The 13,091-nt window shown below is 41.3% G+C and overlaps 2 protein-coding genes across 2 annotated transcripts in view; one reads left to right on the plus strand and one right to left on the minus strand.

Moving 5' to 3' along the window:
- ucmab (upper zone of growth plate and cartilage matrix associated b) lies at positions 1-5,100 on the plus strand. The gene is made up of 5 exons (XM_086209377.1): positions 1-90; positions 234-296; positions 384-479; positions 3,879-3,977; positions 4,061-5,100. The coding sequence occupies exons 1-5, from the start codon at positions 33-35 to the stop codon at positions 4,156-4,158; spliced, it is 414 nt and encodes a 137-aa protein (XP_086065503.1). The 5' UTR covers positions 1-32; the 3' UTR covers positions 4,159-5,100.
- The window catches only part of camk1db (calcium/calmodulin-dependent protein kinase 1Db), a 23,515-nt gene continuing 15,288 nt past the window's right edge, over positions 4,865-13,091 (minus strand). The window contains exons 4-11 of the mRNA XM_086209376.1: positions 11,307-11,445; positions 10,050-10,176; positions 9,766-9,841; positions 8,873-8,985; positions 8,164-8,242; positions 7,402-7,489; positions 7,149-7,299; positions 4,865-6,772 (exon numbers count right to left, since the gene is read on the minus strand). Of these exons, the coding sequence (XP_086065502.1) occupies positions 6,621-6,772; positions 7,149-7,299; positions 7,402-7,489; positions 8,164-8,242; positions 8,873-8,985; positions 9,766-9,841; positions 10,050-10,176; positions 11,307-11,445 (925 nt within the window). The 3' untranslated portion in view covers positions 4,865-6,620. The remainder of the gene's footprint in view (positions 6,773-7,148; positions 7,300-7,401; positions 7,490-8,163; positions 8,243-8,872; positions 8,986-9,765; positions 9,842-10,049; positions 10,177-11,306; positions 11,446-13,091) is intronic.

The raw sequence follows: 13,091 nt of genomic DNA on the forward strand, positions 1-13,091 counted from the left end.
CCTCTCTCAGCTATTTGGACAAAGAGCTGAAGATGTCCTGGACATACGCATCTCTCCTGGCGCTCCTCGGTGTGCTCCTGGCACTTTCATGTGAGTTTGATTCAGGAAAATATGGGATTTGAGGGGGTGTTGCATTCCTTTGCATGTAGATGCTTACATCCTGGGAGGCATTGTAGAGGGATTATTAGAAGCCTTGTGTTTGTTGTAAATTTGAGTGCTCATGTTTTACCCAGTGTCTCCAGAGGCCGACTCTGCAGCTGTGCCCAGCAGCACAGGCAGCGCTAAGGACCCAAAAGGTGAATCAGCTGCATCTCATCCGCTCGGCCTGAAAACTACCGATTTGGATCTGTTTACGTGTTGAGCTGATATTTCTCCTATTGCAGGCCCAATGAAGAGAATCTTCATGAAAGAAGCCGATGCCTCAAACTTCTTCAGGCGGCGCAGCAGGCGGGCAGTGAAGTCTCAGGACGAAATAAATGGTGAGTTTGTTTGAAGTTTTGTGGACTGAGGTCCGGTCAGTGAGGTGGTTTTGCAGTTGTGTGTTTGTGGTAATGGGATATGTCTTCTTGTTTTACATACCGACATCTTTCCAGAAGAGGCTTTTCACCTTATTTTTTTAATAGAAGATCCCCCTCTACACATGCATTATTGCAAACAAAAATATTCAAATAAAAAAAACTCTAAAAATAAACTCTTTTAAAGGATTTTTACAGCCAAAAGACAAAAAAATAATTACAGCATTTAAATCCTTAAAAAAAAACAGCCGTGTTTTTTTCCCCCCCCTTATTAAGAATTCAAGAATGCATTAATTCACAAATAATTTTCATAAATATTACTGCTGGACACAAGATGTGTGTGCTGAACATCTGGACCAGGATCAATATCACAAATCAGACCTGCAGGACTTCCTCTGACAGTAGGATTTTCAAAAGAAATTTCAAAGGTCCCATGAAATAAAAAAACACCCCTCCATTTTTAATCCCTTCATGAATTGTGAATCTATTTGTTGATATACGCTAAAGGTCATATTCAAAACAAAATTAGAATTGGAATGGTATCGCACACGGATAAATTATTTATTCACATTCATTAGCAGAGGGCTGACCAGAAGTATTTTGCTTGGATGGAGTAAATCTCTGGTGTGAGTGCTCTTTCACAAGGGGAGCATTGTGCACATTCAGTGTTTTTAGCCAATATGAACTCCAATTAATATAACTGGCGTGGTGATTTACAGTCTGACTTCCATTCCGGGGGTCATTTAATCTTTTAAAAATAAATGTGAAAACAGCTATTGTCAAAATCTGCAAGAAAAGAATGATAAACAATGATAACTTTTAAAAGCAAACATAACACACGCACACACACGCGCACAGAAATCCTCTGTATCACATGAAGTCACTCTATTAATTTGTGTCAGTAGAGTGTGGGATTATTTGCTTTACTCACAGTTAAGAATTTCTCCTTTAAACATCTGTTAGCACCTCAAATGATGCCGAGGTTCTGCTTGAGAAGTCTCCTGCATTTGAGACATTTCTTAGAAAGCAGTGTCTTTAAGAAACATACACAGAACATGACGAACCTCTGCACTTTATATGTAAAAGTCTGCTGATTTCAGAAGGGAATCAAAGTCATATGATAAATATGTCAACATTTATTAAACATAAACGCAGAAGGAGGCAACATGGAAGCAGCAGGTGACAATATCAACACCCGCTCATAGATTTATGTCACTTGTCATAAGGAAATTAGTTTTTTTGCAGGATGAATGGAAAGTGAGCCAACACGTTTATGTCAGTTGGAATGTTTTTAGGAACGGCAGCCAGCAGCTGTTCAGTGTTCTGGACCAGTTTGGTCACAGCAGTGGATCATTGTGCAGCAGGAGCCACAGGGTAGCATGGAGCTCACACACTCTATCCCTCCACCCAACACCCACCCCCACCCCAAGATCTGCAAATATTCTTCTTTACAAGTGTCGGGGAAATTCACATACTGTAAGATGTTTGACATTCTCGAGTGTTAGAACGACACTGTTATGTACAGTTCTACTGTCAGGAAGGTGAGAGAACATTACAAGACTACTTCTCTGAATTGGAGTTGTATAAACACAGTGGGAGAGACAGACTGACAAGCGAGTGGGTGAGCGAGTTGAATGTGCTCACACACAGAGGCAAAAAACGAAGTGAGACAAATAAATTGCACTTGCTTTGAAGTGCCTCTCTTGCTGCATAATGAAATGAAAACACTACATTTCACTTGCAGGTAGATTAAAAAATTTGAATATCTATTCAGCAGGGGTCATGGCGACATACATTTTTGAAGCAAAACTCTGACATCTAAACAAAGCAACAAATTACTGCTGCTGTCAAGTGACGGATGGGTGATTTACTTGGTTATAGATGGTATTGATCTGTTTGTCACAAATCCCTTTTTGCAGTTAAGCTTTAAATCCTCTAGTTCTAATATCAGACAAGCAGGCAAACAACTGGCAAAGACTTACTAAAGCAACAATTGAGCAAAAATGATAAACACCCGGGGATAAACCGGGAGAGAATAAAGGCCGGAAAGACCTTGGAGACAAAGACCAACTGGCAGCACACAGACTGAAGATACTAATGGGGTAAGATAACAAGTGAAAGTACGAGCCAGGAAGTGGAATATCAGATGAGAGGAAAGGTGAATATATCAAAATAAAACAGACAGTGGTGACTGAAGAGCAAAGAAACCCTGAGAGGAGGCCAATCTGTGCTGGAGATAAATTCCTGCAAGGATTGGCTCTGCATGCACAGACCTGAGCTGAGAATCCCGGTGGAAGTTAAAGGTCATGACCAGAAAGGTTAAATCTGGAGCGGTGTCGGCTAATGTTCCTGCAGTTTTACTGACACAAACTTGCCTACACATGACAGACGTGTGGTCATCCTCATATGTCCCAACCTACTAGTCAGAGGCAGATTTAACCCCGTCAACACACAAATCTAAGGCTGTAACTTAAAGCAGGCGCTGAAGCAACCGGGCCCCTGTGAGGACAGGTGAAAAGGATACGTTCCGAGCTTGCATGAGATATTTCCTTCTCTTTTTTTCTGTTCCTTCTTGATGTCTTGGACTTTCACACTTTGAAAGGCTGAGCTTCAGCGTGTCTCCTCACAGCTAGGACACACTGGAGGAACAGTGTTTCAATGTGCGCACAGCAGCTGCACGCCAAATCAAAACAATTCAAATAATCTTCAAAAGGAGCTTTGTGTTAATTTAATAAGCATGCGAGTGTTGCATTGTGGACTTGTGAATCACTTCTTTCATCCTGCTGTTGTAACGTGTGTTGTGTAAGCACCGTCGCCACTGAACTCCGACTCGGCACTATCAGCATAGGAGGTTTACACATGTAGCTTTTCACATGGTAATATGTGACTCATTAGACTCCTTTCTATCATTTGGGGCTCTGGGATTTGTTTCTTTCTTTGTTAGATACAAGCAGCTTTTACGAATCACAGCTTCACCACAAACACTCTCCTTTTGAAATCTGCAAAATCAACACCTGCTTTCGTTCAGAGACAGTGATTCTGTTGTGTTATGTTGTCGTTTTGTGTGTTTCTTGATGTGGAGCCATAACTGATTTGTGTGTGTGTCTAGTTGTTTCAGTATATTTTTCTTGACAGCTTCTCATGTGATAGTTGATGTGCAGTTGATTTGTGATCAAATCAGCTGAAGTCTGAGTGTTCAATATTGGCAAAATTGTCCATATTGTTGTCCCATTTCGAACACCTTTTTAAAGCCGAATTACTTCGTTTCTGTGTCAAAAAATGTTTTAAAACACCATTATTCGGTCGCATCGAAATGTAAGATGACAGTTGTTTTATGTTTGTTCCTCTTCCTGGTGCTTGCAGCTGAGCACAGGCAGGTTCTGGCTGCCGATGAACGGAAGAGAGAGTTCCACGAAGAGAAGAGGAATGAGTTCGAGAGCTACGCTGAAGAGGAGCATGATGGTATATGAAGTCCTCACAGCTGATGTAGCTGAGAGAGATGAATTCAAGCTAAAAAAAAAAAAAAAATGTTCATAATCTTGCAGAACAAGATGAGAGAACCAGAGAGAGCACCGAACAGTGGAGGGAGTTCCACTACGACGGAATGCACCCTCCCCACGAGTACAACCGCCACTCCATCTGAGCCTGATGGCAGCAGGAGGAGAGAGAAGTTAGAAGCGTGGCTGGATTTTAAGGAGCATCAATCAACAAAACTTTTCTCCGCAGAGTGAAGAATAGTTTTAAAATTTCCAGCCATGTTTGAACTTTTGTGTCTTTGACATTGTCTTCACATTCTAATGGTACTGGGTCCCTAAGATGTCACAGCTTTATGCTTTGTTGTTAAAAAAAGAAAGAAAGCTACTCATAAAATAGATACATATAAATTAAATAAAAGAAATGAAATGATTTAATACTCTCTTAAAATTGCTCATAAATGAGCAACTGCTAGACTGGCTTTCCTGTTTTTGCTCATGAACTCTTCAAATTCACCTTTTCTACAATAGACTTTCTTCAGGGACAAATACTTTTCTTTTTGCTGAATAGTCATTTCTTTTAGCTTTGGACATAGGAGGAGTACCTAAAAATAATTTCTTTGTATAAATTCATCATTGACAGCCCAAGCTGAAGTAACATCATACCCTGTAACGTTTGATAGCAATTAAAAGAAAATCAGGTACCAAGTTGACAAAAACTATGTTAAATAGGATTTGGGGGCATTAAAAGGGGACCAACAGATGTTTAAAGTTTGTGTAACACGTTAATAGAAGCTCAATAAGTGTGAATATAATGTATTTAATCATAGTTCCTCTATAATTACTAACATTCATCTTACTGAGGCAGTTTAAATTGCACATGCAGTTACAGCTTCTTACAAACGTCTATTAACATCGATAGATATTTTCTCCCTGTCAAAGAAGCAAAGACACATGCAAACAAGCTTTGATTTTAATACATCCAAAGAACATTTCTGCAACAATATGTAATACATGCAAATTGGGGTTTTCACAGCTTCATGTTTTTGCTTCATTTTGATGTTTTGTTTTGTTTTTTGGGGGGGGGGGGATTGAGGGAAGACAAAAATAAACACTCAAGACTCCAGCCAACTGTGCTGTTGAGGTGTCTATTTACAGTAAATTGAGGCTCAGAGACTTTTTAATTATTCACCACAACACTTTTAGATAATTCTTCGGTATCGGGCGTGTTCTCATCCAACATCCATGATTTAAAATAAAATAAGAGGTGCATTAATACAAAGACGGGTCCCTTCTCCTGTCTGTGTGAAAGTCTGGAAAAGCAGGAGAGCGAAGGAGAAAGAGCCTCCCTGCTAAATTCAACAGGCTGATATGAAAGCAGGGTGAGGGACGGAGGGAGCTAGAATCAGGAGAGGAAGCTGAACTGAACGCTACACTCATGACATCTACAATGGGAGCGTTTGTTGTTAAGATACGTTTGCGTTCACTTTACAGCAGACATGAATGCACACATCACTGAAATACAATTTATTCAAATCCAAGATAGTTCAAGTTTCTCTTTTGTTTTTTTTTTTTCGTCTTTAATTAAAGGGAAACAACCCATTCATTTACACGACGCTCGTACTGTCAATAGTAAGTGATTTAAAGACAGAAAACAGCTATTAAACTCTCCCATTGGCACATTAGAATATGCAGTATTCTGAGGTTTCACCGTCACCAACCTTCTACCACAGTGTCTGATCACTCTGAGAGGGGTTTGGTTAGCTTCATCCCTGAGAACTAGTCACAAACTGACAACATGTGGTCACCCTCTTGTGGTCAAGGAGGACTTCACAGTCACATCAAAAAGTAATTAATCAAGTAAACGGCGATTACAAAGTAACATCTATAAGATACTGTGTCTTTATCATTCAATGCAATAGCTGTTCAGTCCAATCTAATACAGTTTTAAGCATTTCTGACATTCTTAAAAAAGTTCTAATACATTTTAAGAAAATAAATAATCCAACACATCCCTGCAACGCCTTCTCAGCAATCATAGCCAGGACTGAAGGCCCCGCTCATTGTCACGTCCTTTAAAGCAAAGAGACAACATACACTGTTGGGGAGTTAGGACCCTGTGAGCCAATGCAGCAAAATACCACAGCAAAGTAACAAGAGCTGTCAAAAACCACGAGAAGTTCAAATGATGTCACGATTAGTTAGCACAGGTTGAAGTTTATAGGTCACTCCACTCAACGGTTCCAGGCAGGATATTTACACAAGGCATACATCGGAGCGTCCCGTTACAAAACTACAGCATCCTTTAGTGTGGCACTTCCCTGACTAGCTGCGTTTGTCTGGCAGCCGACCAGGATCCAGTGGCTTCCGCTGTTTAGCGTGGACACGCTCAGAGATCCTCCCCCCTCTCAACTTCCACGTCTATACGACAGTGGGAAGGGAAGCACGGGAGGCCATGCTGATCCACGGTAAATGGGACTGAGCCAACGCTGCTCAAATTCCTCCCAGAGCAGTAGAAACAATTGGGAGGCGGCGGGTGGGCGAGCCGGACAAGGACTCACGAGGCCTGGGATGTTTTTATCCCATCTTAGAGCTCCGTGGTCTCCCAGCTCACCTCCCGCGGAACCTGGCGTCATTTAGTCCCAGTGTGGATGACGGTAACGGTGGAGGGTCGTGGCCTGGACGGCTCTGCGACCACAGACGGCTCCTCCAGGACAGGAGACGAAGCATCAGAGTCCTGATTGAAGCCTTTAACAGCAGATGGCAAAGGAGCTATTGGAGGACCTGGAGGAGAAAATCAGTCCAACATGTTGAATATTCATGATGCTACCTGTCAATACATATAAAACTTTATATTATATAAAATATCAGAAAAAGTGAAAAATGAACCATCCTACATCCCAAAGCTTGTAATTACCAAAAAACACAAGTTAAAAATAACCAGCTCAGGACTTGAAAATAACCAATAAATGAACAAGAGAAGAGATTCAGTTTTAAATTAAATCCAAATTCATCAGACACACAGGGAGATACCACATCGTATGTGTATCAAATTTGAATCTGTCTAATTGAAAACTATATTTCACAAGCTTTTAAACAATTGCCCGTTGGCTGAGAGGGTGAATCGGAGGAGAGTGGGACATGTTGGGGTGTCACTCACAGTCTTTCAGGGAGAGCGGGGCGCAGTCCACCGACTGGCTTTTGGCTGGCGCTCGACTCGAAGGGTTGGTGCTGTGAACGCTGCTGCCAAAGCTGGTGCCCAGCTGCAGGCGCCTCATATGACGGATGACAGCCGTCGCATTGAAGGCTTGCTGTGACAGCAGGAGACAGGACGTAAACACAAATGCATCCCTGACATTTGTTACTTATTATGCGTTTTCCTTTTATATCAGAGAATCTCGTGTGCTGCTCACCCTCCATTTGCTTTTGGCAAAGTTTTTCCTCATCTGTCGGCTGACAGATTCGTGTATGTTCTTGCAGAGAGCCGTATCCCCGGCGATCCTGAAAATGAATGTCAAGTCCTTTTAGATCATGTGAATAACAATTCACACATTTAAAGACAATACAACCCAGCTGATTTATATTTGCATGTGTAATACCTTGGGAATCATTGTCATGCTGTTTTCCATTTGCTCCCGTCATTTTTTTATAAAACATCTCTGATTGCTGGGGTGACAGTTTTGTGCTTCGTGTCACATTCATCATAATTTGTCTGTATGAAAGCTATTTCTCTCCATTATGAAACCTGTTACCGCTGACAAAAATCACGTTTGTATCAGCAGGACCAGAAAGGCCCATTACTGGCTAACAGACTTATTCATATTGGGCACGGCAGCCGGATACATCCCCCCATGCCAGCTTGCTCTCGTCAGCGCTGGCCCAGACCTGGGAAGACATCCTAATTGTTCATTAAAGCTTCCACATTCTTCAAGGATCAAGACACCAGCCACTAATTGGCAGTCATTTATTCAGCAGATTTCTCTCTGAGGGTTGCCAGTGCTGAGCAGAGGTGGGCTCGCCGCTTGAAGCCATGGTGACACATGACAGTGACAGAGGACATACTCTACTTGACGAAGGCGTAAACCCAGCAATCTGCGTCATACTGCCTTATAATCGCTCTGTGGTTCCCTGTGATTATCTGGGTGGGGTGCAGGGTGGCGGCTGTTGTCTCTCACCAGGGGTGCTGAAGAGCCTGGTCACATGTGAACCTCTTCTCCGGGTCCTTCTCCATCAGGCAGCTGATGAAGTCTTTGGCTGTGGGGGGAAATGAAAAAGGTCAAGAGCACCTCAAGATAAGAACATGTTCTACATGCTACCACAACCATTAATTTAATACTTGGGCAAAGTTTCATTTTGGGGGTCTTGAAGTTTCCCCTGGAAGCTCCTGGAACAACCATGTATTTGGAATAGTGACTAAGACCAAAAGAGACCAGAAATATTTGATGAGCTAATAAATCAAGTTGGAAGTCGGATCATTTTCTTATTAAATACAACCAGACACCAGTGGACTTGCCCCTCTGTTGACCATGGGAAAGAATGTAAGTTTAAGTTACTGGCTGAGGCGGAAGCTCCACGGTACTGTCAGCAGCTAGTTAGCAAAGCTTAGCACAACGGCTTGAAATGGTAGGAAACAAGCCAGGATCTGGCTAAAGATCCAGAAAAATTGACCAAATGGCATCACTAATGCTCACAAATTAAAAAAACAAAAACACCTTTGTAATGTTTGGTTTGTTTTATCTAAAAAGGTACTAAATATCCCCCTCTGCTGTCCTTATGCTAAGCTAAGCTAACAAGCCTCTTGAGCATCCAAAGGGTACCATTGTGTTACAATTGTTTTGCAAACTCAACAGTATAGGCACACAGTGATTTACAGTCGTAGCTCACCGGAGTCTGATATGTCATCCCAATACGGTGCATCAAACTCATAGTCTGCCTTGAGAATCTGTTCGAAGAGCTTGGAGTCGTTCTCGTCATAGAAAGGAGGGTAACCACAAAGCCTGAAGAAGACGGACGACAACACAACAGTTGATGTGATGCAGCTGATGTTAGAAACTTTAACCCAATCGAAAAGGATTTGCTGTGGCCTAATCTCATCCAATAGCACTTTGACTTTCATAGCTCGTCAAAAGGAGATTATAAAAAAACTACATGAACTGTGAGAGCAGAGGGGAAATGGGATGAAGCGGTTCATCTAAATATCTGTACCATAAATCCATGATGTATATTTTCGGTCATGCGTTTTCTCGATTATGAAACAGTGACGCGCTCATTTGTGAAAGCTCATCCCCTGGATTACCCTAGAACTCATCACACCTTACAAACGGTTAATGAGACGGGGGATTTCCTCTTCACGTAATTGCATACTTTACTCAATTGATTTGGCAGGTTCCTTGAACACTTTCCACAAAAAGCTTCAGAGAAAGAGAATTAGAACAGTGTTGTGACTGTGGTTCACATATCACCCAGTCAGCTTTGTCAGATCCCTCCACTACTGTTCTTCTCTTCCAAGTTAAGCTTCAATCAAGGCTGTTATTAGGACGGGATCTTTGACTGTTTTATTTATTTTGTTTTTATCATGTATTCCATGTTGCCAGACGTGCGTGTCTTTATTGTTTTAGATGCCTATCTCAGTCAGGACACTCTCCATTAACAGGTTTTAATCTGATTGTGGCTTTCCTGGTGGCTTCATCTTGAAATAAAGGCGTAAAAATCAGGTTAGTTACACATAAATAAACAGCGGAGAATCACAATGTTGATACATTAGACTGAGTACTCACAGAATATAAGCGATGACCCCGATGGACCAGCAGTCCACGGCTTTACTGTAGGGCTTCTGAGCTAAAACCTCCGGTGCTGCAACGGTGAAATTAGGAAAAAACAACAACAACAAAACAATGCAAACTGTTTTAGGGTCACTCAGCGCGGCTCGGAGGTTGGAGAGGAGCGTTTGCCTGTGGCAGATGATTAAGATTAACCTGACAGATTAGATTAAGGCAGGTTGATGGCCAACTAGAGCACATAATTATGTCAGAGTTAACTTTCAATCAGAGGGCCCGCTCACCCACGTATCCTGGAGTCCCGCAGGCGGTGGCCATCACGTCACCTGTTCCCTCCATCTTTGACAGGCCGAAGTCACTGATCATGATCTTTGAATCGTCATGGGGACTGAAGTACAGCAGGTTCTCGGGCTGAGGAGGGGGGAGAAAAAAAAAGTGACTCGTATGAGCTTCTGTGACTCTGGGTGTTTGTGGAGATGACTTTTACTGCTTACTGCTGTCAGAGTTCTAATTATGAAAAAAAAGGTGACAATTTAGAACGCAGCCTGATATTACAGTACAACTGAAGACCTAGAGCATTTGGTTGTGAGCAGCTGACAACAATGACATCTTGCAGTAGCTCTTGAAGCAATTATGATATGAAGTTTTGACCACATAATGTCACTCTTTGTGTTTCCATTTCATTGTCGTGTGAATTTTCAGGGAACTGTGGATATGGAGCAGAGGAGGAAATGCGATTTAACGCAAAATGGGAATCGACTGCAGCTACAAACTTTTGTCAGAGTTACAAAGACACAGAGTAGGAAAAAAAGATAGCAAACCAGGACACGAAGCTTGTCGCCTTCCCCATCTACCACTACCTCCCAGTGAAAAATGGGGAGAAGTCTCGAGGAATTACTTTCGCCGGTTAACTTGGAACAGTTCTTTGGTGCTAGCAGTATCAGCCGCGTAGCATTCTGTTGGAAATGGCTGGTCAGGCACATGAGTTCAAGGATAAACACGCCAGAGCTTTAAATTTTGCTCTCTCTACTTCAAAATGCACATCAAAATACATTCGAGGAATACAGGTGAACTGTACCAAGGACTGCAAAATACTTACGGTCTCTCTTAAATTCCAGATTTTTTTTCTCCTTGGTTTCGCTGTACCAACATTAACCAGCAGCGACTCGTAAGCATTTTATAGGTATGGATTCAAACTTTCTGTGCTAGTTTCGAGGAGCTGCACTCAAAACATGATCTGGATTTTACCAACTTTTAACAATAAATAAATAAATAATAAAACTGTTATTTAAGAGCTGAGGGAGTTTTCCGGCTCATCCAAAATGCTTCGTGTGTTCTATGGAGAATTGAAATCCTTGACATCTGACCTCTGCGAGTGATCGTCGCTGAGAGCTCACCAAACCTCTCACACAGGTTGAACAGCGGGGATTTCCCCCTCTCAGCACGACTGAAGGGTTCTCTTGGATGAGAGGCAAAACATTTTCAACTCTTCAGCTAAAAGCCCAGTGGGTTTTGTTTTCTGTATCGTGCTGCTGTTGTACCTTGAGGTCTCGGTGGACTATGCCCATGGAGTGGAGGTAGTTGACGGCATCTAAAACCTGTCGAATGAGTCGGCTGGCGTCCATTTCTGTGTAGAAGCCCTTCTCTACGATGCGGTCAAACAGTTCGCCTCCGGATACCCTGTCGGGATGTATAGATAGTTCATACGCTGGGTTATCCATCACTGTTTCGACAATAAAACACACAAATGAAGAGATTTGTCCACGTGAAGACACTTGGAATTAATGCTTAAGGACAGAGGACAAAACAACTTGGAAATCTCAATTTGGTCAAATGTCAGTCCACCAACTGAGTCCTCCAGGTCCTTAAAACTAAAAGTGAGGCGGCTACTTTCTGTCAAGGATCAGCATTTTCCATATTGACAGCCTTTAAATCTGCACTTTAAAACGAATATTCCTGAACTTGCAATTAAACTGCACATTTTTTGTTTCGTTTTTGTTTTTTATTCACGCATTGTACATTTTCAATTATTCTAACACAAACTTTCAAGTTACTTTTCTGGTTATATATCCAAAAATATCGTTTGAAAAATTTGTTTTGAGAAATGTGACAAATAAATATTGAAATGACTAAAAAAAAAAAAACGTATGGAGTACACAAAGTAATAGAAAGAACTTATAGTAATTTATGAATATTTTGTTTACTTTTGTGTTGTGTAGAGTTTCACTCGTGTTGTTGAATCGATCTGTGCTGCTGACTTTCTCGGTATTTCCTAATTCAGTTTTCTGAGACCTGATAATGACACAGTATATTCTCTAAAATAAATATGTAAATATGTACAAAGATACCTCTTCATCTTCTTGTTTTTTCTATTTTTTTCTTTATTACATATTGTTTGTATGACTATTTTTGAGATTGTGTTTCATTTCTATCCATCTATATCTTCGACAGGTCACGCCCTCCTTGTTTATCTTCACTGTGAAATGGAGCACTGCAATCCAACAAGGGATTAACAGAGGATTTCTGATTCTGATTGAAAACCAATTTGAAACTGATCACAAAAGACAAACATGCAACAAATGACTCCTATTGAGCTGAACTTTAAGAACGAGTGCATAGCTCCAGTAAATATTAGCTGACTGTTTACAGATGAGTACATTTTTTTTGTATTAGTTTACTGTTGGAATAATATATTCCATTTCATCAGTATGTCCTAATTTATTGTTTGTTTGTTGTTTTTAAGACCACTGAGCAACTTTTTCTTTTCTTTTTTTTTACAGAGAGGACATTAGACACAAATAACCTGTAACTTTTGCATATTTTCTAGGGCTTTAATGTCCCAGTCGACTGGTCGAGTTATTCGAATTTTGGCCGAACCAGAACGTATTGACTGATTGGTCGATTATTTGCCACATTAATTTCATCAGGAGGAAAGTACCAAGTGCGAATGGGGGTGTTTTCAAAGCACCCCCGTTTCACAGATATCAATCTATCTTTGAACACCATCTTGTTTTGCTATTTTGGACTCGCCCGACCCGCTAGAGACAGACAGACTGAAGAGTACTAGAAGGGCAACGTCTGGTGGTTTGATGAATGTATATTTAATTTTGACGGTTTCGTTTAAAGTCAGTCCTCGTCCACCAAGTCACAGACATGTGCAGCGTGGCAGCATTTCATGAAAACAGATAATGGAAAAAAAGTCGAATGCAAAGTTTGCAAACAACAGTTTGTATATCACAGCTCCACGGCAAACACGACGACGTATCACCTAGAAACGGTAAGCTAACTTGTCCACCTTAGGTTGCCCCGTCAGTTTTGCGTATATG

The sequence above is a fragment of the Aulostomus chinensis genome, chromosome 7 (assembly GCF_037954235.1).
Source record: "Aulostomus chinensis isolate RoL2024-O1b breed Wild chromosome 7, RoL_Achi_v1.0, whole genome shotgun sequence".
NCBI classification, from domain to species: Eukaryota; Metazoa; Chordata; class Actinopteri; order Syngnathiformes; family Aulostomidae; genus Aulostomus; species Aulostomus chinensis.